The sequence below is a fragment of the Panulirus ornatus genome, chromosome 25 (genome assembly GCF_036320965.1).
Source record: "Panulirus ornatus isolate Po-2019 chromosome 25, ASM3632096v1, whole genome shotgun sequence".
In the NCBI taxonomy this organism is placed as follows: Eukaryota; Metazoa; Arthropoda; class Malacostraca; order Decapoda; family Palinuridae; genus Panulirus; species Panulirus ornatus.
This window is the reverse complement of record NC_092248.1, coordinates 2,340,765-2,365,764: the sequence shown is the minus strand read 5'-3', so window position 1 is coordinate 2,365,764 and position 25,000 is coordinate 2,340,765. Positions and strand designations below refer to the sequence as shown.

General features: G+C 50.3%; 1 protein-coding gene across 1 annotated transcript in view; it reads left to right on the top strand.

The window, feature by feature from the left end:
* Nucleotides 1-25,000, top strand: part of LOC139757163 (uncharacterized) — a 138,843-nt gene that overhangs the window by 8,777 nt on the left and 105,066 nt on the right. The window contains exon 2 of the mRNA XM_071677280.1: nucleotides 20,655-21,175. Within this exon, the coding sequence (XP_071533381.1) occupies nucleotides 21,052-21,175 (124 nt within the window). The 5' untranslated portion in view covers nucleotides 20,655-21,051. The remainder of the gene's footprint in view (nucleotides 1-20,654; nucleotides 21,176-25,000) is intronic.

The window sequence follows — 25,000 nt, the reverse complement described above, 5'->3', positions numbered from 1 at the left end:
GGCAGCCACAGGTCATGGTGGAGGTTGGAGGGGTTGGTAGCCACAGGTCATGGTGGGGGTTGGAGGGGTTGGCAGCCACAGGTCATGGTGGAGGTTGGAGGGGTTGGCAGCCACAGGTCATGGTGGGGGTTGGAGGGGTTGGCAGCCACAGGTCATGGTGGGGGTTGGAGGGGTTGGTAGCCACAGGTCATGGTGGAGGTTGGAGGGGTTGGTAGCCACAGGTCATGGTGGGGGTTGGAGGGGTTGGCAGCCACAGGTCATGGTGGGGGTTGGAGGGGTTGGTAGCCACAGGTCATGGTGGGGGTTGGAGGGGTTGGTAGCCACAGGTCATGGTGGGGGTTGGAGGGGTTGGCAGCCACAGGTCATGGTGGAGGTTGGAGGGGTTGGCAGCCACAGGTCATGGTGGAGGTTGGAGGGGTTGGCAGCCACAGGTCATGGTGGGGGTTGGAGGGGTTGGCAGCCACAGGTCATGGTGGGGGTTGGAGGGGTTGGTAGCCACAGGTCATGGTGGAGGTTGGAGGGGTTGGTAGCCACAGGTCATGGTGGGGGTTGGAGGGGTTGGCAGCCACAGGTTATGGTGGGGGTTGGAGGGGTTGGCAGCCACAGGTCATGGTGGGGGTTGGAGGGGTTGGCAGCCACAGGTCATGGTGGAGGTTGGAGGGGTTGGCAGCCACAGGTCATGGTGGAGGTTGGAGGGGTTGGCAGCCACAGGTCTGACACACCCGGGTGGGTACCAGCTTTGGTAGCCTCAGTAACCCATCCCTCCCTCACCCCAACACCCCATCAACCCTCACCCCATCAACCCTCAACCCATCAACCCCACCCCATCAACCCTCACCCCATCAACCCCCACCCATCAATCCCCATCCCATCAACCCCCATCCCATCAACCCTCACCCCATCAATCCCACCCCATCAACCCCCACCCATCAACCCTCACCCATCAACCCCCACCCCATCAACCCCCATCCCATCAACCCTCACCCATCAACCCCCACCCATCAACCCCCACCCCATCAACCCTCACCCCATCAACCCCTACCCCATCAACCCCTACCTCATCAACCCCCACCCCATCAACCCCCACCCATCAACCCTCACCCATCAACCCCTACCCCATCAACCCCCACCCCATCAACCCTCACCCCATCACCCCCACCCCATCAACCCTCACCCCATCAACCCCTACCCCATCAACCCTCATCCCATCAACCCCCATCCCATCAATCCCCATCCCATCAATCCTCACCCCATCAACCCTCACCCCATCAACCCCCACCCCATCAACCCCCACCCATCAACCCCACCCCATCAACCCTCACCCCATCAACCCCCACCCCATCAACCCCTACCCCATCAACCCCCATCCATCAACCCCTACCCCATCAACCCCCACCCCATCAACCCCCACCCCATCAACCCCCACCCATCAACCCCACCCCATCAACCCCCACCCATCAACCCCCACCCCATCAACCCCTACCCCATCAACCCCCACCCCATCAACCCCTACCCCATCAACCCCACCCCATCAACCCCCACCCATCAACCCCCACCCATCAACCCCTACCCCATCAACCCCACCCATCAACCCCTACCCCATCAACCCCCACCCATCAACCCCACCCCATCAACCCCCACCCATCAACCCCCACCCCATCAACCCCCACCCCATCAACCCCCACCCATCAACCCCACCCCATCAACCCCCACCCATCAACCCCCATCCCATCAACCCCCACCCATCAACCCCCACCCATCAACCCCCACCCCATCAACCCTCACCCCATCAACCCTCACCCCATCAACCCCCACCCCATCAACCCCCATCCCATCAACCCCCACCCCATCAACCCTCACCCCATCAACCCCCACCCCATCAACCCCCATCCCATCAACCCCTACCCCATCAACCCTCACCCCATCAACCCCCACCCCATCAACCCTCACCCCATCAACCCCCACCCATCAACCCCCACCCCATCAACCCCCACCCCATCAACCCTCACCCCATCAACCCCCACCCCATCAACCCCCACCCATCAACCCCTACCCCATCAACCCCCACCCATCAACCCTCACCCCATCAACCCCCACCCCATCAACCCCCACCCCATCAACCCTCACCCCATCAACCCTCACCCCATCAACCCTCACCCCATCAACCCCCACCCCATCAACCCCCATCCCATCAACCCCCACCCCATCACCCCTCACCCCATCAACCCCCACCCCATCAACCCCCACCCCATCAACCCTCACCCCATCAACCCCTACCCCATCAACCCCCATCCATCAACCCCCACCCATCAACCCCCACCCCATCAACCCCCACCCATCAACCCCCACCCCATCAACCCCCACCCCATCAACCCCTACCCCATCAACCCCCACCCCATCAACCCCTACCCCATCAACCCCCACCCATCAACCCCCACCCATCAACCCCCACCCCATCAACCCCCACCCCATCAACCCCTACCCCATCAACCCCCACCCATCAACCCCCACCCCATCAACCCCTACCCCATCAACCCCCACCCCATCAACCCCCACCCCATCAACCCCCACCCATCAACCCCTACCCCATCAACCCCCACCCCATCAACCCCCACCCATCAACCCCCACCCCATCAACCCCCACCCATCAACCCTCACCCCATCAACCCCCACCCCATCAACCCCCACCCCATCAACCCCTACCCCATCAACCCCTACCCCATCAACCCCCACCCCATCAACCCCCACCCATCAACCCCCACCCCATCAACCCCCACCCCATCAACCCCTACCCCATCAACCCCCACCCCATCAACCCCCACCCATCAACCCCCACCCCATCAACCCCCACCCATCAACCCCTACCCCATCAACCCCCACCCCATCAACCCCCCCCCATCAACCCCCCCCCATCAACCCCCACCCATCAACCCTCACCCCATCAACCCCCACCGCAATACCTCAGTCATGCACGCCAGGAAGGCTTGGTCACTCCGTCAAGCTTTTTTCGGTGTCACTGGAGACTGGCTAAGCTGGGGGAAACCATCATCATCAACTCCTCCAGCTATGGTCTCTAGCAGTGGTATCTAGATATGGTCTCTAGCAGTGGTATCTAAATATGGTCGCCAGCTATGATCTCCAGCTATGGTCTCTAGCTATGGTCTCCAGCTACGATCTCCAGATGGTCTCTAGCTATGGTCTCCAGCTACAATCTCCTGCTATGTCTCTTGCCACGACCAAGGCCTAAGGCTAGGGGCTTGCCACGACCAAGGCCTAAGGCTAGGGGCTTGCCACGACCAAGGCCTAAGGCTAGGGGCTTGCCACGACCAAGGCCTAAGGCTAGGGGCTTGCCACGACCAAGGCCTAAGGCTAGGGGCTTGCCACGACCAAGGCCTAAGGCTAGGGGCTTGCCACGACCAAGGCCTAAGGCTAGGGGCTTGCCACGACCAAGGCCTAAGGCTAGGGGCTTGCCACGACCAAGGCCTAAGGCTAGGGGCTTGCCACGACCAAGGCCTAAGGCTAGGGGCTTGCCACGACCAAGGCCTAAGGCTAGGGGCTTGCCACGACCAAGGCCTAAGGCTAGGGGCTTGCCACGACCAAGGCCTAAGGCTAGGGGCTTGCCACGACCAAGGCCTAAGGCTAGGGGCTTGCCACGACCAAGGCCTAAGGCTAGGGGCTTGCCACGACCAAGGCCTAAGGCTAGGGGCTTGCCACGACCAAGGCCTAAGGCTAGGGGCTTGCCACGACCAAGGCCTAAGGCTAGGGGCTTGCCACGACCAAGGCCTAAGGCTAGGGGCTTGCCACGACCAAGGCCTAAGGCTAGGGGCTTGCCACGACCAAGGCCTAAGGCTAGGGGCTTGCCACGACCAAGGCCTAAGGCTAGGGGCTTGCCACGACCAAGGCCTAAGGCTAGGGGCTTGCCACGACCAAGGCCTAAGGCTAGGGGCTTGCCACGACCAAGGCCTAAGGCTAGGGGCTTGCCACGACCAAGGCCTAAGGCTAGGGGCTTGCCACGACCAAGGCCTAAGGCTAGGGGCTTGCCACGACCAAGGCCTAAGGCTAGGGGCTTGCCACGACCAAGGCCTAAGGCTAGGGGCTTGCCACGACCAAGGCCTAAGGCTAGGGGCTTGCCACGACCAAGGCCTAAGGCTAGGGGCTTGCCACGACCAAGGCCTAAGGCTAGGGGCTTGCCACGACCAAGGCCTAAGGCTAGGGGCTTGCCACGACCAAGGCCTAAGGCTAGGGGCTTGCCACGACCAAGGCCTAAGGCTAGGGGCTTGCCACGACCAAGGCCTAAGGCTAGGGGCTTGCCACGACCAAGGCCTAAGGCTAGGGGCTTGCCACGACCAAGGCCTAAGGCTAGGGGCTTGCCACGACCAAGGCCTAAGGCTAGGGGCTTGCCACGACCAAGGCCTAAGGCTAGGGGCTTGCCACGACCAAGGCCTAAGGCTAGGGGCTTGCCACGACCAAGGCCTAAGGCTAGGGGCTTGCCACGACCAAGGCCTAAGGCTAGGGGCTTGCCACGACCAAGGCCTAAGGCTAGGGGCTTGCCACGACCAAGGCCTAAGGCTAGGGGCTTGCCACGACCAAGGCCTAAGGCTAGGGGCTTGCCACGACCAAGGCCTAAGGCTAGGGGCTTGCCACGACCAAGGCCTAAGGCTAGGGGCTTGCCACGACCAAGGCCTAAGGCTAGGGGCTTGCCACGACCAAGGCCTAAGGCTAGGGGCTTGCCACGACCAAGGCCTAAGGCTAGGGGCTTGCCACGACCAAGGCCTAAGGCTAGGGGCTTGCCACGACCAAGGCCTAAGGCTAGGGGCTTGCCACGACCAAGGCCTAAGGCTAGGGGCTTGCCACGACCAAGGCCTAAGGCTAGGGGCTTGCCACGACCAAGGCCTAAGGCTAGGGGCTTGCCACGACCAAGGCCTAAGGCTAGGGGCTTGCCACGACCAAGGCCTAAGGCTAGGGGCTTGCCACGACCAAGGCCTAAGGCTAGGGGCTTGCCACGACCAAGGCCTAAGGCTAGGGGCTTGCCACGACCAAGGCCTAAGGCTAGGGGCTTGCCACGACCAAGGCCTAAGGCTAGGGGCTTGCCACGACCAAGGCCTAAGGCTAGGGGCTTGCCACGACCAAGGCCTAAGGCTAGGGGCTTGCCACGACCAAGGCCTAAGGCTAGGGGCTTGCCACGACCAAGGCCTAAGGCTAGGGGCTTGCCACGACCAAGGCCTAAGGCTAGGGGCTTGCCACGACCAAGGCCTAAGGCTAGGGGCTTGCCACGACCAAGGCCTAAGGCTAGGGGCTTGCCACGACCAAGGCCTAAGGCTAGGGGCTTGCCACGACCAAGGCCTAAGGCTAGGGGCTTGCCACGACCAAGGCCTAAGGCTAGGGGCTTGCCACGACCAAGGCCTAAGGCTAGGGGCTTGCCACGACCAAGGCCTAAGGCTAGGGGCTTGCCACGACCAAGGCCTAAGGCTAGGGGCTTGCCACGACCAAGGCCTAAGGCTAGGGGCTTGCCACGACCAAGGCCTAAGGCTAGGGGCTTGCCACGACCAAGGCCTAAGGCTAGGGGCTTGCCACGACCAAGGCCTAAGGCTAGGGGCTTGCCACGACCAAGGCCTAAGGCTAGGGGCTTGCCACGACCAAGGCCTAAGGCTAGGGGCTTGCCACGACCAAGGCCTAAGGCTAGGGGCTTGCCACGACCAAGGCCTAAGGCTAGGGGCTTGCCACGACCAAGGCCTAAGGCTAGGGGCTTGCCACGACCAAGGCCTAAGGCTAGGGGCTTGCCACGACCAAGGCCTAAGGCTAGGGGCTTGCCACGACCAAGGCCTAAGGCTAGGGGCTTGCCACGACCAAGGCCTAAGGCTAGGGGCTTGCCACGACCAAGGCCTAAGGCTAGGGGCTTGCCACGACCAAGGCCTAAGGCTAGGGGCTTGCCACGACCAAGGCCTAAGGCTAGGGGCTTGCCACGACCAAGGCCTAAGGCTAGGGGCTTGCCACGACCAAGGCCTAAGGCTAGGGGCTTGCCACGACCAAGGCCTAAGGCTAGGGGCTTGCCACGACCAAGGCCTAAGGCTAGGGGCTTGCCACGACCAAGGCCTAAGGCTAGGGGCTTGCCACGACCAAGGCCTAAGGCTAGGGGCTTGCCACGACCAAGGCCTAAGGCTAGGGGCTTGCCACGACCAAGGCCTAAGGCTAGGGGCTTGCCACGACCAAGGCCTAAGGCTAGGGGCTTGCCACGACCAAGGCCTAAGGCTAGGGGCTTGCCACGACCAAGGCCTAAGGCTAGGGGCTTGCCACGACCAGGGCCTAGGGCTAGGGGCTTGCCACGACCAGGCCTAGGGCTAGGGACCTTCCCAGGACAAGGGCTAGGGGCTAGGGGCTTGCCATGACTAGGGCCTAGAACTTAGGGCTTGCCACGACTAGGGCCTAGGGCTGAGGGCTTGCCACGACCAGGGCCTAAGGCTAGGGGCTTGCCACGACCAAGGCCTAAGGCTAGGGGCTTGCCACGACCAGGGCCCAGGGCTAGGGGCCTCCCAGAACAAGGGCTAGGGGCTAAAGGCCTCTCATGACCGGAGTTTAGGGCCAAGGGCCAAATATGACCAGGGATCAAGGCTAGGGGCCTGCCATGACCAAGGCTAAGGCCAGGGACCTGCTGTGCTCAGGGTAAGGTGCTAGTGCTCGGGACTAAGTGCTAGGGCTAAGGCCTACAGCTAAGGTCTAGGTGCTAGGACATACAGCTTTATGCTAGGGGTTAAGGGCTAGGCGTAAAGCTAAAAGGCCTCAAGCTAAGGTCCACTACTAAGGGTTACAGCTACCTACGAGGGATAAAGGCTAGGTGATGGGGCTAAGGGCAGTCCAATCCTTAGCCAGACTGGCGGAGAGGACAGTACTTCCCAGGACCATGTCCCACGGCTGGCCGGGACCGCACATCAACTGGGGACATTCCAGGACACGCGAGACATAGATCACGGAAATCTATATCACTTCTGGTACCGCTCCCGTCAGCGTGGTGCGTGTGGGATCCACACCAGCAGTACTACGTCGTGGACCCACGTCACACGCCTGCCTGGCTGGATCCCGCTGCTTCCCGTACTTCCTTCATGGTGTCCAACAACACGAGGATGGACCGTTATAACACCTCCTCCTCCTCCTCCTCCTGGGCCACAGGCGGGAATGCTACCGCTAGACTATGGGCCTGGCTAATAGGAAATAACTATTCGAATACTATGTACTCGAATATCTTTCGTCTTACATTGGTGAGCAGCGGGGTCTACACCGGTCATTTCCCAACAGGCGCACATAGCCAGCAGATGGCATTTTACCGAAGCTAACTGAATATAGTATTCGAATAGTTATTTCCTGTTAGCCAGGCCCATAGCTTAGCGGTAGCTTTCCCGCCTCTTGCACAGGGGTCCCGGGTTCGATCCTGGCTGTTGGAGGTTTGTATGTTCTATGAAGGTGCGCGTTCCTACGCACTTTATTCATGAAAATATATATATATATATATATATATATATATATATATATATATATATATATATATATATATATATATATATATATTTATTTATTTATTCATTTTGCTTTGTCGCCGTCTCTCACGTCTGCGAGGTAGCGCAAGGAAACAGACGAAAGAAATGGCCCAACCCACCCCCATACACATGTATATACATACACGTCCACACACGCAAATATACATACCTATACATCACAATGTACACATATATATACACACACAGACACATACATATATACCCATGCACACAATTCACACTTTCTGCCTTTATTTATTCCCATCGCCACCTCGCCACACATGGAATAACATCCCCCTCCCGAAATAGGTGTGGATGAACAGTTGGGATGACTGTGGACCGACTGCCGCACACGAGGATTCGAACCCAGACCCTCGACCCTGGGCGTAACCCGTGAATGCGTCACGGTCAGGAACGCTAACCATTCCAGTACCACGGGGGCTCATAGTCTGGTTCTTACGCCTATATAACATCGCCTCCTGAACCACACACACACACACACACACACACACACATCTTTTTTTTTCTTTTCTTTCATACTATTCGCCATTTCCCGCGATAGCGAGGTAGCGTTAAGAACAGAGGACTGGGTCTTTGAGGGAATATCCTCACCTGGCCCTCTTCTCTGTACCTTCTTTTGGGAAAAAAAAAAAAAGTCCCTTTAATTCTGTGTTATTTCCAGACTTATAATCATCTTTTTTTTCTGAGTCGGGTTTCGCTGCTCGTTTTACCTTCTCATTTACTCACACACATAGTCAAATCACATGACAGGTGTCCACTCACATTCCCCTGGCCTTAGGACACAAAACAAGCCAATCCGAGGCGAAGGACGATACGCTCATTAAACGCGTATGGTACAACATCACATCAAGTGATTAGCGCCCATATATATATATATATATATATATATATATATATATATATATATATATATATATATATATATATATATATATCTGGGAGCCTTCTGGGAGCCTTGAAGAATGTGTGGAAGTCGAGAACATTATCTCGGAAAGCAAAAATGGGTATGTTTGAAGGAATAGCGGTTCTAACAATGTTGTATGGTTGCGAGGCGTGGGCTATGGATAGAGTTGTGCGCAGGAGGATGGATGTGCTGGAAATGAGATGTTTGAGGACAATGTGTGGTGTGAGGTGGTTTGATCGAGTAAGTAACGTAAGGGTAAGAGAGATGTGTGGAAATAAAAAGAGCGTGGTTGAGAGAGAGCAGAAGAGGGTGTTTTGAAATGGTTTGGGCACATGGAGAGAATGAGTGAGGAAAGATTGACCAAGAGGATATATGTGTCGGAGGTGGAGGGAACGAGGAGAAGAGGGAGACCAAATTGGAGGTGGAAAGATGGAGTGAAGAAGATTTTGTGTGATCGGGGCCTGAACATGCAGGAGGGTGAAAGGAGGGCAAGGAATAGAGTGAATTGGAGCGATGTGGTATACCGGGGTCGACGTGCTGTCAGTGGATTGAATCAGGGCATGTGAAGCATCTAGGGTAAACCATGGAAAGCTGTGTAGGTATGTATATTTGCGTGTGTGGACCCAACCAAGCTCGGAGATGTTGTGTTCGTCTTTGTTAGTTTATAAGTGAAAGTTATCTAAGGCTATGTTACATTATAAGAGTAAACACTTGTGGAAGAATAAAGAAACGTGGTTAGTTAAGGCTAACGATCCATAAATATAACTGATAACTCGGACGTGGTTTGTGGTCTGGCTAACAACACACTGTTTATCCTTTTCGACCAATCAGGTTACAGGGCGGGTCCCCTCCACTACGGTATTCAGGACCATCATAACACAATTTCCTTAGCTATCATTCAACATCAGTCTATACAATCAGCTATATAGCAGTAACTGTATAGTCTATATCACCATCTATATCACAAGGGGAATGCGTATTCATTCGATGAGGATATACAGGGCGGCCATGAAGGTAAACATCCTAGGACCGTCCTGATAATCGTGGGGATCAGACGTGAGCAAGATGGCCGCCCAAGTGACGTCATTGCCACCAGGTGTCGGGGATAAACACTCCTGTGTAATCAACTTTAACACGCTCTCTTAATTACGATTACGGTTAATTATTGAAATAATGGCCTCTTTAGTGAGTCTCTCTGTCCGCCCGTAGGTAATTTGGTTGGCGTAGGGAGGCGTAAGGCGACTGAGGCCCTAATATATATATATATATATATATATATATATATATATATATATATATATATATATATATATATATATATATATATCCTAGCCTATGCCAGGTATCCATTTTATCGACCAAACCACCTTGGGTTTGGATGAACAGCTGGGTTGACTGTGGACGAACTGTCGCACACCGGGATTCGAACCCATACGCTCGACCGACCCCGGTCGTAACCCGTGAATGCGTCGCATATATATATATATATATATATATATATATATATATATATATATATATATATATATATATATATATATATATTACGCGTCTAGCAACGCGTAATAGGAGGAGGAAGACGAAAGAAAAAACAAAAAAAGAAGAAAAAGGAAAAAAATTTGAATGATTTGAGGAAAACTCATGTCTTAATTACTGTTGACATGACGACACTGGATTTGACATAAGCTAGGCCAGCAGCGTCTCTCCAGCATGGGAGAGAGAGAGAGAGAGAGAGAGAGAGAGAGAGAGAGAGAGAGAGAGAGAGAGAGAGAGAGAGAGAGAGAGAGAGAGGTTTATTTCTTTCGCGAGTATAGTGTTCATACAAACCAAGTAAAATGGTTCGTTATCTAAGGAGATAGACGAGTGGGAATTAGCCAGTCTGAAAATACTTCAAATTTACACTATATATATATATATATATATATATATATATATATATATATATATATATATATATATATATATATATATATATATATATACTTGAGTGGCTAATGGCACGAGGCAGACAACGAAACCAATCCTCAGGAGCAGAAACGGTGGTAAAATCAAGAGAGAAGGAAATGAAAAGGACGAGCATTGACGCTGCAAGGGAGGTGGGTCAAGTTCTTCGGTTAGGTTTGGGAGACGTCCAGTGGCACTGCTTTGGACTCCTGTTTCTTCAAGTCAGTATAAAGAGTTGGAACGTCTATACATGGTGAGAGCCGTACTCAACAGGAGGACAATCCAAGTCTGTCCTTTGTATAATCGAAGCCTCTATCTGTTACAGGGTTTGAGATCCAACCCTATCGAGACACGACTCACTGTTTCTCTGAGGTACTTATGTAGCTCTTTGTTTTAATGAGGGGTTCCCAAGTGGGATTAGATGCTACAGTGTCACGCCTTATATCTATCTATGACGAGTGGTGGAATCATAGCGCTAGAAGAGGAGTTGGAAATGCTTTGAGGAGTTTCAGAATGGGAGATATGGGTCAAATAGGAGGTTTAAACTTGATTCTATCGCGTTCGCCCCATTGGAAAATACTGTCCATGAGATGAGACGCTGCTCGAACGACTGAAGTTGGGGTGGATTTAAAAAGAGTGGATGAATGTAATGTTGAGCTATCAACGCATGGCTCTGGTCATCTGCTGGAGAAAGGGAAGTCGCTGAAATGAACAAGAAAGAGTGTAGGAGACAGGACAGACCCAAGGGACGCCGCTGGTGATAGAGAAAGGAGGGGGGAGGATCATTCATCTATGATTATGAGAATGACTGGCCTGATACGAAGCTACGTTGGAGACAAACAAATGAAATACCAGAAAGACATATTGGAAGATGAGGAGTGGCTGGCGACTCTCTCTGCATAACAGATGCTTCATCTCAGAGTAAATCAATGAAAAAAAAGAGGAATTTCGGGTGCAAATACGAGGTGAATGCAAGTTGAAAGAACATATATTTTTGTTTTTCAAGGCCTTCATACCGGATCCCTTGCGACAATGGCCTCAGAGCAAGTGTGCTTGAGCCACAGCTTAGAGAATAGACAGCCTAAGAGAGGATATATATGTATATACATTCGTCTAATTGAAAAAACAACCTTCGCTACACGCCCAGAGAGAAGGCAGTAATCTCTCTAAATAAATTTCGAAAAGATATTTTGACAACAATAAGGCCCTCATAAGCCTAAGACCCACCAAACTCAAATACATCACGTTATCAGAACTTACTGAACACGATGAGACTAAAACGTTGCCTCGACCCTACAAGATTACAGAGAACGGAAGCTATGCACGTACGAGAGGACAATCCCTTCATGGATTATCATAGTACAGGATAAGCAAGAACTCTACACTTGTTCTCCACCTCACCCCAGATGACCCAACTCTCTATCTCAAGGCAAACGCCCCCAACCGTTCACCGTCCAAGTTTGATCCCTACCGACCTCCGAAGGAACACGGTCCCCCGATCAACACAAATGATCTATGTCATCGCTCCCATCTGTAACTCCTCAAGGTGCGATTCGTTCCTCTTTTGTTCTTTATACTATGTTGTATCATTTATGATAATGTTGACAAAAGACGGGCAGTGTTCGTGTGCTCAAAACGTCTCATGCATTTCAAAGTACAAAATGGAAATGAATATAGAACATTACACTCTATCTGATGAAGCAAAACGTATGGAGGGAAAGATTGAAAATAAACAAGCAGGAAGCTACAGAATGTTAAACATGCACTGGTCTTTAACAAACATTGTATTAAAGAGATTGTATTCTGTCCACTTACACGAAAAGACACAAACACACACACACACACATACACACACACATACACAAACACACACACACACACACACACACACACACACACACACACACACAACAACCTGTACCTACGCTGGCAGATCGTAATCTATCAGGGACCGACATAAGAACATTTTTGTCTTCCTCCTCCTCGTCCTCTTCCTCCACCACAATCTTATCTCCCCATCTTCGTTCCTGTCTCTCTCTCTCCACCCTCGAGACTTATCTCCTCCATCATCTCCAACACTGCAGTGTACAGCACCCCACCTTCCCCCACACTAACCTGATATTTAGAATACCACCACCAGTCCAGGCCTGACCTTCACCAGAATCAAGAGAGAGAGAGAGAGAGAGAGAGAGAGAGAGAGAGAGAGAGAGAGAGAGAGAGAGAGAGAGAGAGAGGAATATATTTGTCACATCCTCGCTAAAAAATATATATATATGTAATAATACTGTCCACCTGTAATGAATTTACCAGAACTCCAGCGTAATATGTACATGTACTGGTCTTCTGTCTTCTTGAAGGTTACAAATGAGGGTCAACAACCCCCCTTGACACAGGTCAAGAAAGGTCACGTTTGATATTACAGAGCAACACACACACACACACACACACACACACACACACACACAGCACAACACACAGACACACACACGCACACAGACACAGACACACACATATACATGATTCTCTGTCCTTGTTTTTATGAAATTTCTAATACTCTCTCTCTCTCTCTCTCTCTCTCTCTCTCTCTCTCTCTCTCTCTCTCTCTCTCTCTCTCTCCGTATCAACCACGCGTTGTATCAGCACGGGAGAGAACTGAATCAAATGCTGTTCTTTGTCATTGTAATGCCAACAGCCATAAACAAATGACGTACGACTACCTGGTTTCCCCCTCAGTCCCAAATTTCCCTCCCTCCTCCTTCTTCTTCTTCACCGCCTCCCAGACCTCTCTCTATGTTGACACCTGGCCAACGAGAAGCTCACTCACACATAACCTGCCAGGAGGGAGGGATGGAGGGTTGTAGTGATGGTCGACTGTAACTGGACTCAGCAATGATCGGGTCATGACTGAGTGACGTGTTCGCTCTTGGAAACAGACGCTGGCTTGTGATGCCTCCTGGCCTCCACAACAGACGGTGGCTTGTGATGCCTCCTGGCCTCCACACCAGACGCTGGCTTGTGATGCCTCCCTGGCCTCCACACCCAGACGCTGGCTTGTGATGCCTCCTGGCCTCCACACCAAGCGCTGGCTTGTGATGCCTCCTGGCCTCCACACCAGGCGCTGGCTTGTGATGCCTCCTGGCCTCCACACCAGGCGCTGGCTTGTGATGCCTCCTGGCCTCCACACCAGACGCTGGCTTGTGATGCCTCCTGGCCTCCACACCCAGGCGCTGGCTTGTGATGCCTCCTGGCCTCCACACCAAGCGCTGGCTTGTGATGCCTCCTGGCCTCCACACCCAGGCGCTGGCTTGTGATGCCTCCTGGCCTCCACACCAGGCGCTGGCTTGTGATGCCTCCCTGGCCTCCACACCAGACGCTGACTTGTGATGCCTCCTGGCCTCCACACCAAGCGCTGGCTTGTGATGCCTCCTGGCCTCCACACCCAGACGCTGGCTTGTGATGCCTCCTGGCCTCCACACCAAGCGCTGGCTTGTGATGCCTCCTGGCCTCCACACCCAGACGCTGGCTTGTGATGCCTCCTGGCCTCCACACCAGGCGCTGGCTTGTGATGCCTCCCTGGCCTCCACACCAGGCGCTGGCTTGTGATGCCTCCTGGCCTCCACACCAGACGCTGGCTTGTGATGCCTCCTGGCCTCCACACCCAGACGCGGCTTGTGATGCCTCCTGGCCTCCACACCAGACGCTGGCTTGTGATGCCTCCTGGCCTCCACACCAGGCGCTGGCTTGTGATGCCTCCCTGGCCTCCACACCAGGCGCTGGCTTGTGATGCCTCCTGGCCTCCACACCAGACGCTGGCTTGTGATGCCTCCTGGCCTCCACACCCAGGCACTGGCTTGTGATGCCTCCTGGCCTCCACACCCAGACGCTGGCTTGTGATGCCTCCCTGGCCTCCACACCAGGCGCTGACTTGTGATGCCTCCCTGGCCTCCACACCCAGACGCTGGCTTGTGATGCCTCCTGGCCTCCACACCCAGGCGCTGGGTTGTGATGCCTCCTGGCCTCCACACCAAGCGCTGGCTTGTGATGCCTCCTGGCCTCCACACCCCAGGCGAAAGTGGACTCATGGGTCATTTCTGAACTGTGTCATCAAGTGACTTTCACTCCTCTTAAGTAATTATGATCTGTAGTATGTAAATCGATCAAAATGGCTGTAATAGATATATAGAAGTGAGACTATTTCAGTTCTATCGACTCAGAAGTTTCAGATCAAAACACTTTCTTTTCCTATCTATATAGTTTTAAAGTCAGGTGACGATAAAGTTATCTTCATGATTAATTTTATACTCTGATGTGGTCATTAATCAGGTCATTAATCATGGGGACTGATCCGGAGCACAGATGGGAGGTGCTGATTAACGAATATTGATCAGAGGGGAGTTGATCGTACCCATCTATCGTGGACACTGCCACGTGAAGGTGATCGTAAACATCTATCGTGGACACAGTCTGTCACGTGAAGGTGATCGTAACCATCTATCGTGGACACTTGTCTGTCACGTGAAGGCGATCGTAACTATCTATCGTGGACACAGTCTGTCACGTGAAGGTGATCGTAACCATCTATCGTGGACACTGTCTGTCACGTGAAGGCGATCGTAACTATCTATCGTGGACACTGCCTGTCACGTGAAGGTGATCGTAACCATCTATCGTGGACACTGTCTGTCACGTGAAGGTGATCGTAACCATCTATCGTGGACACTGTCACGTGAAGGTGATCGTAACCATCTATCGTGGACACTGTCATGTTAAGTGATCGTAACCATCTATCGTGGACACTGTCTGTCACGTGAAGGCGATCGTAACTATCTATCGTCCGCACAGAACACTGTCATTAACAGCGTGCACTACACTCACACTACTGACCATTAACAATATTAACCATGGGTTAAAAACATTAGGAGTAAAATACTGATGGCCATTAGTCAAGCAATATTCAACAGACGAACAGACACAGAGATACGAGGAGAGAGAGAAAAAAAATATACATGGGAGAACTTGAAGATTATCTGTGCACCTGCCATGCTAAATGGATATGCACAAGGCTCATGACCTAAATGGATATGCACAAGGCTCATGACCCAAATGGATATGCACAAGGCTCATGACCGAAATGGATATGCACAAGGCTCATGACCGAAATGGATATGCACAAGGCTCATGACCTAAATGGATATGCACAAGGCTCATGACCTAACAGCGACCTTACATTGACCGGCCATCATGTACGCTGGGCATGGTCTCCTTCGAAGAAGGATATATAGCAGTGTCCTATCGAATGAAGGACGCGTACTAAGACTGCTAATGCTAATAAGACGTGAAAGGTCAGCTCGGATACAGTCAAAGGACTTCGCGAGTGGAAGGAAGTATCCCAAAGACATCGTGGGTTTACGGCAAGAGTCTCTCAGACCTCTGTAAACAACGAGGTGTCAAGGAGAGAAGGAAAGGATGGATTGTGTGTTCTTCCAGCGCAAGAATGCCTCTGGTAATACCCCTCACAGAAGACTTTAAGGGAAGGTGGATCTCTTGGCTGGTGTCAGAGAGACTGCTTCCACGGACTGGAAGTGAACTCAAAGAAAGTATAGAACTGAAGATGGTTCTCTTCGGCTTACGAAAAACAGTTCCTCAAGGTCCCGTGTTGGGACCACTACTGTATATATATAAACGCTGTACGTCAAAGACTGAACGGGAGATATCATACTACATTTGAATACCTTCCCTGACACTGCCAGTGGAGGAAGAGAGTAATAAAGAGGGACACATGTTGCAAAGAAGCCTTGAATAAAAAGGTGCGGTGGTCAGAGAATTTGGAAAGAGGCTTCAGACCCAAACATATGTACTGGGTGGAAAAGGCGAATTGGTGGGAACAGATCGGGTCATAAAGGCATTCTGATGGCCACAAGGAACAAAGCTTTAGCTTGTGGGAGGCGCCTCGAATACCACATTTATATGTCACACTTACTACAAGCAAATCAATAAACAGATTAACAAATAAGTGATATAAAGAGGAACCGTAAAATGAAAATAAACCAAGAACATTAGCTTGGCAAGTGTTGAGTCTTGCCTTAAGGATAATGAGAGATCCACCAGACGAGGGCATCTTTAAACGTTCTTATGAATCTATATTTTGTGACCATGTTCTCTAACTGTCCTCTAACCTTTCAAGTACATGACAATCTATATCACTCCTCCCACATTCATCTCCCAGGGTATAGAAACAGACAAGGGTGGCAAGAGGGAAGCGATTGGTGTAATCGCATTTGATACATGGGCTATTCTAACAGAAAGCAGAGAAGGTTTGTAACTGGTGACCCGTATGCCAAAACCAACCCTCCTGTATGTAGAAATAAGTAATGATACATAAGTAACACAACACACACACACACACACACACACACACACACACACATGCAGCTATCACAACCTCCGACTAAGACAGAATTCTAGACATGTAATCAGACCAGACGTGTGTCTAGTGCAGAATTCTGGGGTAAATGTTCGTCCAGGATAATGTTGTGTTGTGTTGTCATATTGCCTTCTCTTAATCCCGCTTTAACCCCCACGCCAGGCAAGGCCAGGGGTGCCAACCCCTTCCCGTTACCACAGCACTGTTACCACGTCTACCACAACCTCTGTGGACGATGTGGATCAACAACCACAACCTCTGTGTACGGTGGATCAACACTCCCCCCCCACTCTTAATGCTGACTATAATTGCCGTAATGATCATTACTAAGGCATGATAATGAGACCTCAAGTCAACAATATTTCTTTTACAGAAACATTCGAGGTTCAGTTTCAGGTATAGGTTAGGCCATCCTGAGGTTAAGGTATAATGTCCATGTACACGAGAAACATCACGTGACCAGATACAACGAACGGAGGTGTTACGTCACCCCGTGTCTACTGTGGTGCCTCGCCGACCCTAACCTGACGTAAAGGTTTCGTAAACAGGATTAAGTCGTGTCCTCTTCCGGGCTTACACGCCTCTTGATCCCCTTGTTGTCTAGGGTAACACAGCTCTCGTCATGACGTAACAAACCGGTGTGACTCACTCCGTTCGGTAACAGGTGGTGTTACGACTAGTGCGCCAACGCACGACCTTCATCCAATCAGCGGAAAAATATACACACACACATACACACACACACACACACACACACACACACACACATATATATATATTCCTATGAGTCCACGGGGAAAATGAAACACGATAAGTTCCCAAGTGCACTTTCGTGTAATAATCACATATATGTTATCGTGTTTCATTTTCCCCGTGGACTCATAGGAATATCTTGATCACGCGCAAAATTGTGATCCTTTCCAATATATATATATATATATATATATATATATATATATATATATATATATTTTATTTATTATACTTTGTCGCTGTCTCCCGCGTTTGCGAGGTAGCGCAAGGAAACAGACGAAAGAAATGGCCCAACCCCCCCATACACATGTATATACATACGTCCACACACGCAAATATACATACCTACACAGCTTTCCATGGTTTACCCCAGACGCTTCACATGCCTTGATTCAATCCACTGACAGCACGTCAACCCCGGTATACCACATCGCTCCAATTCACTCTATTCCTTGCCCTCCTTTCACCCTCCTGCATGTTCAGGCCCCGATCACACAAAATCTTTTTCACTCCATATATATATATATATATATATATATATATATATATATATATATATATATATATATATATATATATAACGAATATCCTCATCCAATCAGCTTAAACTACTGGCCAGGGTTGGGTACTATATATATAAATGTTATATTGTTAAATAACCTCTGGGACCCCTTTCACTGAGGGCGCTCGCGCAGCTTAGAGGGCTGCGCTACCTCCAGTAGCAGGGTAAGGATGGACGCCTTTGGAATGGCAAGCGCCCCGACGAGAAATGTACATCCCTATCGTCAACAGGCGATGACACAGCCTCGCTTGAAGGTGGCATATCCCTCGCGACGTAACCACAAGCCAGAGGAGTCCGGTAACACCCCAGTTTTACACACACACACACACACACACACATACGGGGGGGGGGGGGGGTCTTGACCCCTTAAGCTCGACGGTACGACCCTTGAGCACGACGGTACGATCCTTGAGCACGACGGTACGATCCTTGAGCACGACGGTAGGATCCTTGAGCACGACGGTACGATCCTTGAGCACGACGGTACGACCCTTGAGCACGACGGTACGACCCTTGAGCACGACGGTACGACCCTTGAGCACGACGGTACGATCCTTGAGCACGACGGTACGACCCTTGAGCACGACGGTACGATCCTTGAGCACGACGGTACGACCCTTGAGCACGACGGTACGATCCTTGAGCACGACGGTACGATCCTTGAGCACGACGGTAGGATCCTTGAGCACGACGGTACGATCCTTGAGCACGACGGTACGATCCTTGAGCACGACGGTACGACCCTTGAGCACGACGGTACGACCCTTGAGCACGACGGTACGATTCTTGAGCAAGACGGTACGATCCTTGAGCACGACGGTACGACCCTTGAGCACGACGGTACGATCCTTGAGCACGACCGTACGACCCTTGAGCACGACGGTACGACCCTTGAGCACGACGGTACGATCCTTGAGCACGACGGTAGGATGAGCACGACGGTTCGACACTTGAGCACGACGGTACGACCCTTAAGCTCGACGGTACGATCCTTGAGCACGACGGTACGACCCTTGAGCACGACGGTATGACCCTTGAGCACGACGGTACGATCCTTGAGCACGACCGTACGACCCTTGAGCACGACGGTACGATCCTTGAGCACGACGGTACGATCCTTAAGCTCGACGGTACGATCCTTGAGCACGACGGTATGACCCTTGAGCACGACGGTACGACCCTTGAGCACGACGGTACGATCCTTGAGCACGACGGTACGATCCTGGAGCACGTTAGTGTGACATTCGTGGCTATTCGTACGTCAAGTATGTATGTATGTCGGGCCGTTAACTACCCATCACGACAGTTAACTATATGACCACTGGTTACTGTGGTTTCATACTGGAGGTAGATGGTAAACGTATGGTAGTGAAGGATTTGGCTAGCGTGTGGCTATACGCGAATGCGTATGAAGTTCGTGGCTCGCTATACGCGAGTGCGTATGAAGTTCGTGACCAGCCGTACGTCTAAGCATTTGAAGTTTATGGCTACCCGTATGTGAATGCGTATGAAGTTTAAGACCAGCCATACGTGAGTGCGTACTAAATGATGGCTACCAGTACGTGAGTGCGTATCAAATGATGGTTACCAATACGTATGTGCGTATTAAGTAGCTGGCTACCAATACGTATGTGCGTATTAAGTAGATGGCTACCTATACGCAAGTGCGTATTAAGTAACTGGCTACCAATACGTATACGTATTAAGTAGCTGGCTACCAATACGTATGTGCGTATTAAGTAGATGGCTACCTATACGCAAGTGCGTATCAAGTAGATGGCTACCTATACGCAAGTGCGTATGAAGTTAGTGACTAGCAACTTCCCCCCCCCCCCCATTATAATAATAGACCCTGGAACCAAACAAGTCAGTCTTTTGTTTCGTCCATAAATTCTGACACAGAAGACTGGATCTCAAAGGCATTTGTGATTGAAGTCTCATGAGAGTGTGAAAAGACATGAATCATGTCTCCTTATTTAGGAATCATGTCTCCTTACTTTACAGACTACAAAGACATGACTCATGTCTCCATATTCATGAAGTACAAAGACATGACTCATGTCTCCATATTCATGAAGTACAAAGACATGACTCATGTCTCCATATTCATGAAGTACAAAGACATGACTCATGTCTCCATATTCATGAAGTACAAAGACATGACTCATGTCTCCATATTCATAAAGTACAAAGACATGACTCATGTCTCCATATTCATGAAGTACAAAGACATGACTCATGTCTCCATATTCATAAAGTACAAAGACATGACTCATGTCTCCATATTCATGAAGTACAAAGACATGACTCATGTCTCCATATTCATGAAGTACAAAGACATGACTCATGTCTCCATATTCATGAAGTACAAAGACATGACTCATGTCTCCATATTCATGAAGTACAAAGACATGACTCATGTCTCCATATTCATGAAGTACAAAGACATGACTCATGTCTCTATCTTGGTATAACAGTGTACAATATCTTATCCAATATTTTCTTTTTGCTTTGAAGGGAAGAACTGGGAGCTTGGAAGGCCAGATGGAGGGACATGGAGCCACCTGTCCTCCCCTGAAGCCGTCTATCCCAGCCCAGGACCACCTGCCCTCCCTTAGAGCCATCTATGGTCACCTAGAACCACCTGCCTATGCCTAAAACCATCTAGCCTCATCTAGAACCACCTGCATACTCCTAGAGCCATCTATCCTCTTCTAGAACCACCTACTCACACCGAAAACCACCTGTCCACACCTCAAGCCAGCTGTCCATCCCCCCAACCTCGCCTGAGCACCCTACCTCGAGCCTTTGAGCCAGCTGTGGTAGGGCCCGGCAGGTGGCGGCGGTGGCTGTGGTCGCGGGCGGTGGGCTGGAAGGTGGTGATGGTGATGGTGGTGCTGCTGGCGGGGATGTGATGGGCGGTCGGGAGTGGGCGGGGGGCGTGAGCAGCCTGCTGGAGGCGGTGAAGAAGGGGCATCCAAGACACGTCCAGCTGCTCCTGGAGGCGGGCGTGCCCGTCAACGGCTCCGACGACACAGGTGAGGGACGCCCCTACCCAACACCAGACCTGTAGCTTCGACACAGACCATGGGAAAGGGGAAGGGGGAGAACTCGCCATTCTCCTGACGAAGTCGATACCGCGAGACACGCCCTTCGATCTGATACGAATCGCGAGTTAAACAGCCATGTACCGATCTATCTAGACTTAATTTGAATATTGGAGATTAATCCTACTTTTTATAATCAATTTATCTCCTTTTTCTTATGCTGGGTGACACGGAGCGGGTAAATAAATGCCTTAAGCAAGGTCATATCATTAACGATATATATATATATATATATATATATATATATATATATATATATATATATATATAATATTTATTTTATCCCTGGGGATAGGGGAGAAAGAATACTTCCCACGTATTCCCTGCGTGTCGTAGAAGGCGACTAAAAGGGGAGGGAGCGGGTGGCTGGAAATCCTCCCCTCTCGTTTTTTTTTAATTTTCCAAAAGAAGGAACAGAGAAGGGGGCCAGGTGAGGATTTTCCCTCTAAGGCCCAGTCCTCTGTTCTTAACGCTACCTCGCAAATGCGGGAAATGGCGAATCGTATGAAAAAAAAAAAATATATTTATTTATCTATTTATTTTTATTTATCTATTTTGCTTTGTCGCTGTCTCCCGCGTTACCCAGGTAGCGCAAGGAAACAGACGATGGAATGGCCCAACCCACGCCCATACACATGTATATACATACACGTCCACACACGCAAATATACATACCTATACATCTCAATGTACACATATATATACGCACACAGACATATACATATATACACATGTACATAATTCATACTGTCTGCCTTTATTCATTCCCATCGCCACCTCGCCACACATGGAATAATAACCCCCTCCCCCCTCATGTGTGCGAGGTAGCGCTAGGAAAAGACAACAAAGGCCCCATTCGTTCACACTCAGTCTCTAGCTGTCATGTAACAATGCACCGAAACCACAGCTCCCTTTCCACATCCAGGCCCCACAGAACTTTCCATGGTTTACCCCAGACGCTTCACATGCCCTGGTTCAATCCAGTGACAGCACGTCGACCCCGGTATAGTACATCGTTCCAATTCACTCTATTCCTTGCACGCCTTTCACCCTCCTGCATGTTCAGGCCCCGATCACTCAAAATCTTTTTCACTCCATCTTTCCACCTCCAATTTGGTCTCCCACTTCTCCTCGTTCCCTCCACCTCCGACACATATATCCTCTTGGGCAATCTTTCCTCATTCATTCTCTCCATGTGACCAAATCATTTCAAAACACCCTCTTCTGCTCTTTCAACCACACTCTTTTTATTTCCACACATCTCTCTTACCCTTACATTACTTACTCGATCAAACCACCTCACACCACATATTGTCCTCAAACATCTCATTTCCAGCACATCCACCCTCCTGCGCACAACGCTATCCATAGCCCACACTTCGCAACCATACAACATTGTTGGAACCACTATTCCTTCAAACATACCCATTTTTGCTTTCCGAGATAATGTTCTCGACTTCTAAACATTCTTCAAGGCTCACCCACCCTATGATTCACTTCCGCTTCCATGGTTCCATCCGCTGCCAGATCCACTCCCAGATATCTAAAACACTTTACTTCCTCCAGTTTTTCTCCATTCCAACTTACCTCCCAATTGACCTGACCCTCAACCCTACTGTACCTAATAGCCTTACTCTTATTCACATTTACTCTTAACTTTCTTCTTTCACACACTTTACCAAACTCAGTCACCAGCTTCTGCAGTTTCTCACATGAATCAGCCACCAGCGCTGTATCATCAGCGAACAACAACTGACTTACTTCCCAAGCTGTCTCATCCACAACAGACTGCATACTTGCCCCTCTTTCCAAAACTCTTGCATTCACCTCCCTAACAACCCCATCCATAAACAAATTAAACAACCATGGAGACATCACACACCCCTGCCGCAAACCTACATTTACTGAGAACCAATCACTTTCCTCTCTTCCTACACGTACACATGCCTTACATCCTCGATAAAAACTTTTCACTGCTTATAACAACTTGCCTCCCACACCACACATACTTAATACCTTCCACAGAGCATCTCTATCAGCTCTATCATATGCCTTCTCCAGATCCATAAATGCTACATACAAATCCATTTGCTTTTCTAAGCATTTTTCACATACATTCTTCAAAGCAAACACCTGATCCACACATCCTCTACCACTTCTGAAACCACACTGCTCTTCCCCAATCTGATGCTCTGTACATGCCTTCACCCTCTCAATCAATACCCTCCCATATAATTTACCAGGAATACTCAACAAACTTATACCTCTGTAATTTGAGCACTCACTCTTATCCCCTTTGCCTTTGTACAATGGCACTATGCACGCATTCCGCCAATCCTCAGGCACCTCACCATGAGTCATACATACATTACATAACCTTATCAACCAGTCAACAATACAGTCACCCCCTTTTTAAATAGTTTCCACTGCAATACCATCCAAACCTGCTGCCTTGCCTGCTTTCATCTTCCGCAAAGCTTTTATTACCTCTTCTCGGTTTACCAAATCATTTTCCATAACCCTCTCAGTTTGCACACCACCTCGACCAAAACACCCTATATCTGCCACTCTATCATTAAACCTTCAAAATACTCACTCCATCTCCTTCTCACATCACCACTATTTGTTATCAACTCCCCATTAGCGCCCTTCACTGAAGTTCCCATTTGCTTCCTTGTCTTACGCACTTTATTTACCACCTTCCAGAACATCTTTTTATTCTCCCTGAAATTTAATGATACTCTCTCACCCCAACTCTCATTTGCCCTCTTTTTCTCTTGACCTCCTGCCTCTTTCTTTTATACATATCCCACTCATTTGCATTTTTCCCTGCAAAAATCGTCCAAATGCCTCTCTCTTCTCTTTCACTAATAATCCTACTTCTTCATCCCACCACTCACTACCCTTTCTAATCAACCCACCACCCACGCTTTTCATGCCACAAGCATCTTTTGCGCAAGCCATCACTGCTTCCCTAAATACATCCAATTCCTCCCCTACTCCCCTTACGTCCTTTGTTCTCACCTTTTTCCATTCTGTACTCAGTCTCTCCTGGTACTTCTTCAAACAAGTCTCCTTCCCAAGCTCACTTACTCTCACCACTCTCTTCATCCCAACATTGTCTCTTCTTTTCTGAAAACCCCTACAAATTTTCATCTTCGCCTCCACAAGATAATGATCAGACATCCCTCCAGTTGCACCTCTCAGCACATTAACATCCAAAAGTCTCTCTTTCGCGCGCCTATCAATTAACACGTAATCCAATAACGCTCTCTGGCCATCTCTCCTACTTACATACGTATACTTATGTATATCTCGCTTTTTAAACCAGGTATTCCCAATCACCAGTCCTTTTTCAGCACATAAATCTACAAGCTCTTCATCTTTTCCATTTACAACACTAAACACCCCATGTATACCAATTATTCCCTCAACTGCCACATTACTCAACTTTGCATTCAATTCACCCATAACTATAACCCGGTCTTGTGCATCAAAACCACTAACACACTCATTCAGCTGCTCCCAAAACACTTGCCTCTCATGATCTTTCTTCTCATGCCCAGGTGAATATGCACCAATAATCACCCATCTCTCTCCATCAACTTTCAGTTTTACCGATATCAATCTAGAATTTACTTTCTTACACTCTTTCTTACACTCCCACAACTCCTGTTTCAGGAGTAGTGCTACTCCTTCCCTTCCTCTTCTCCTCTCACTAACCCCTGACTTTACTCCCAAGACATTCCCAAACCA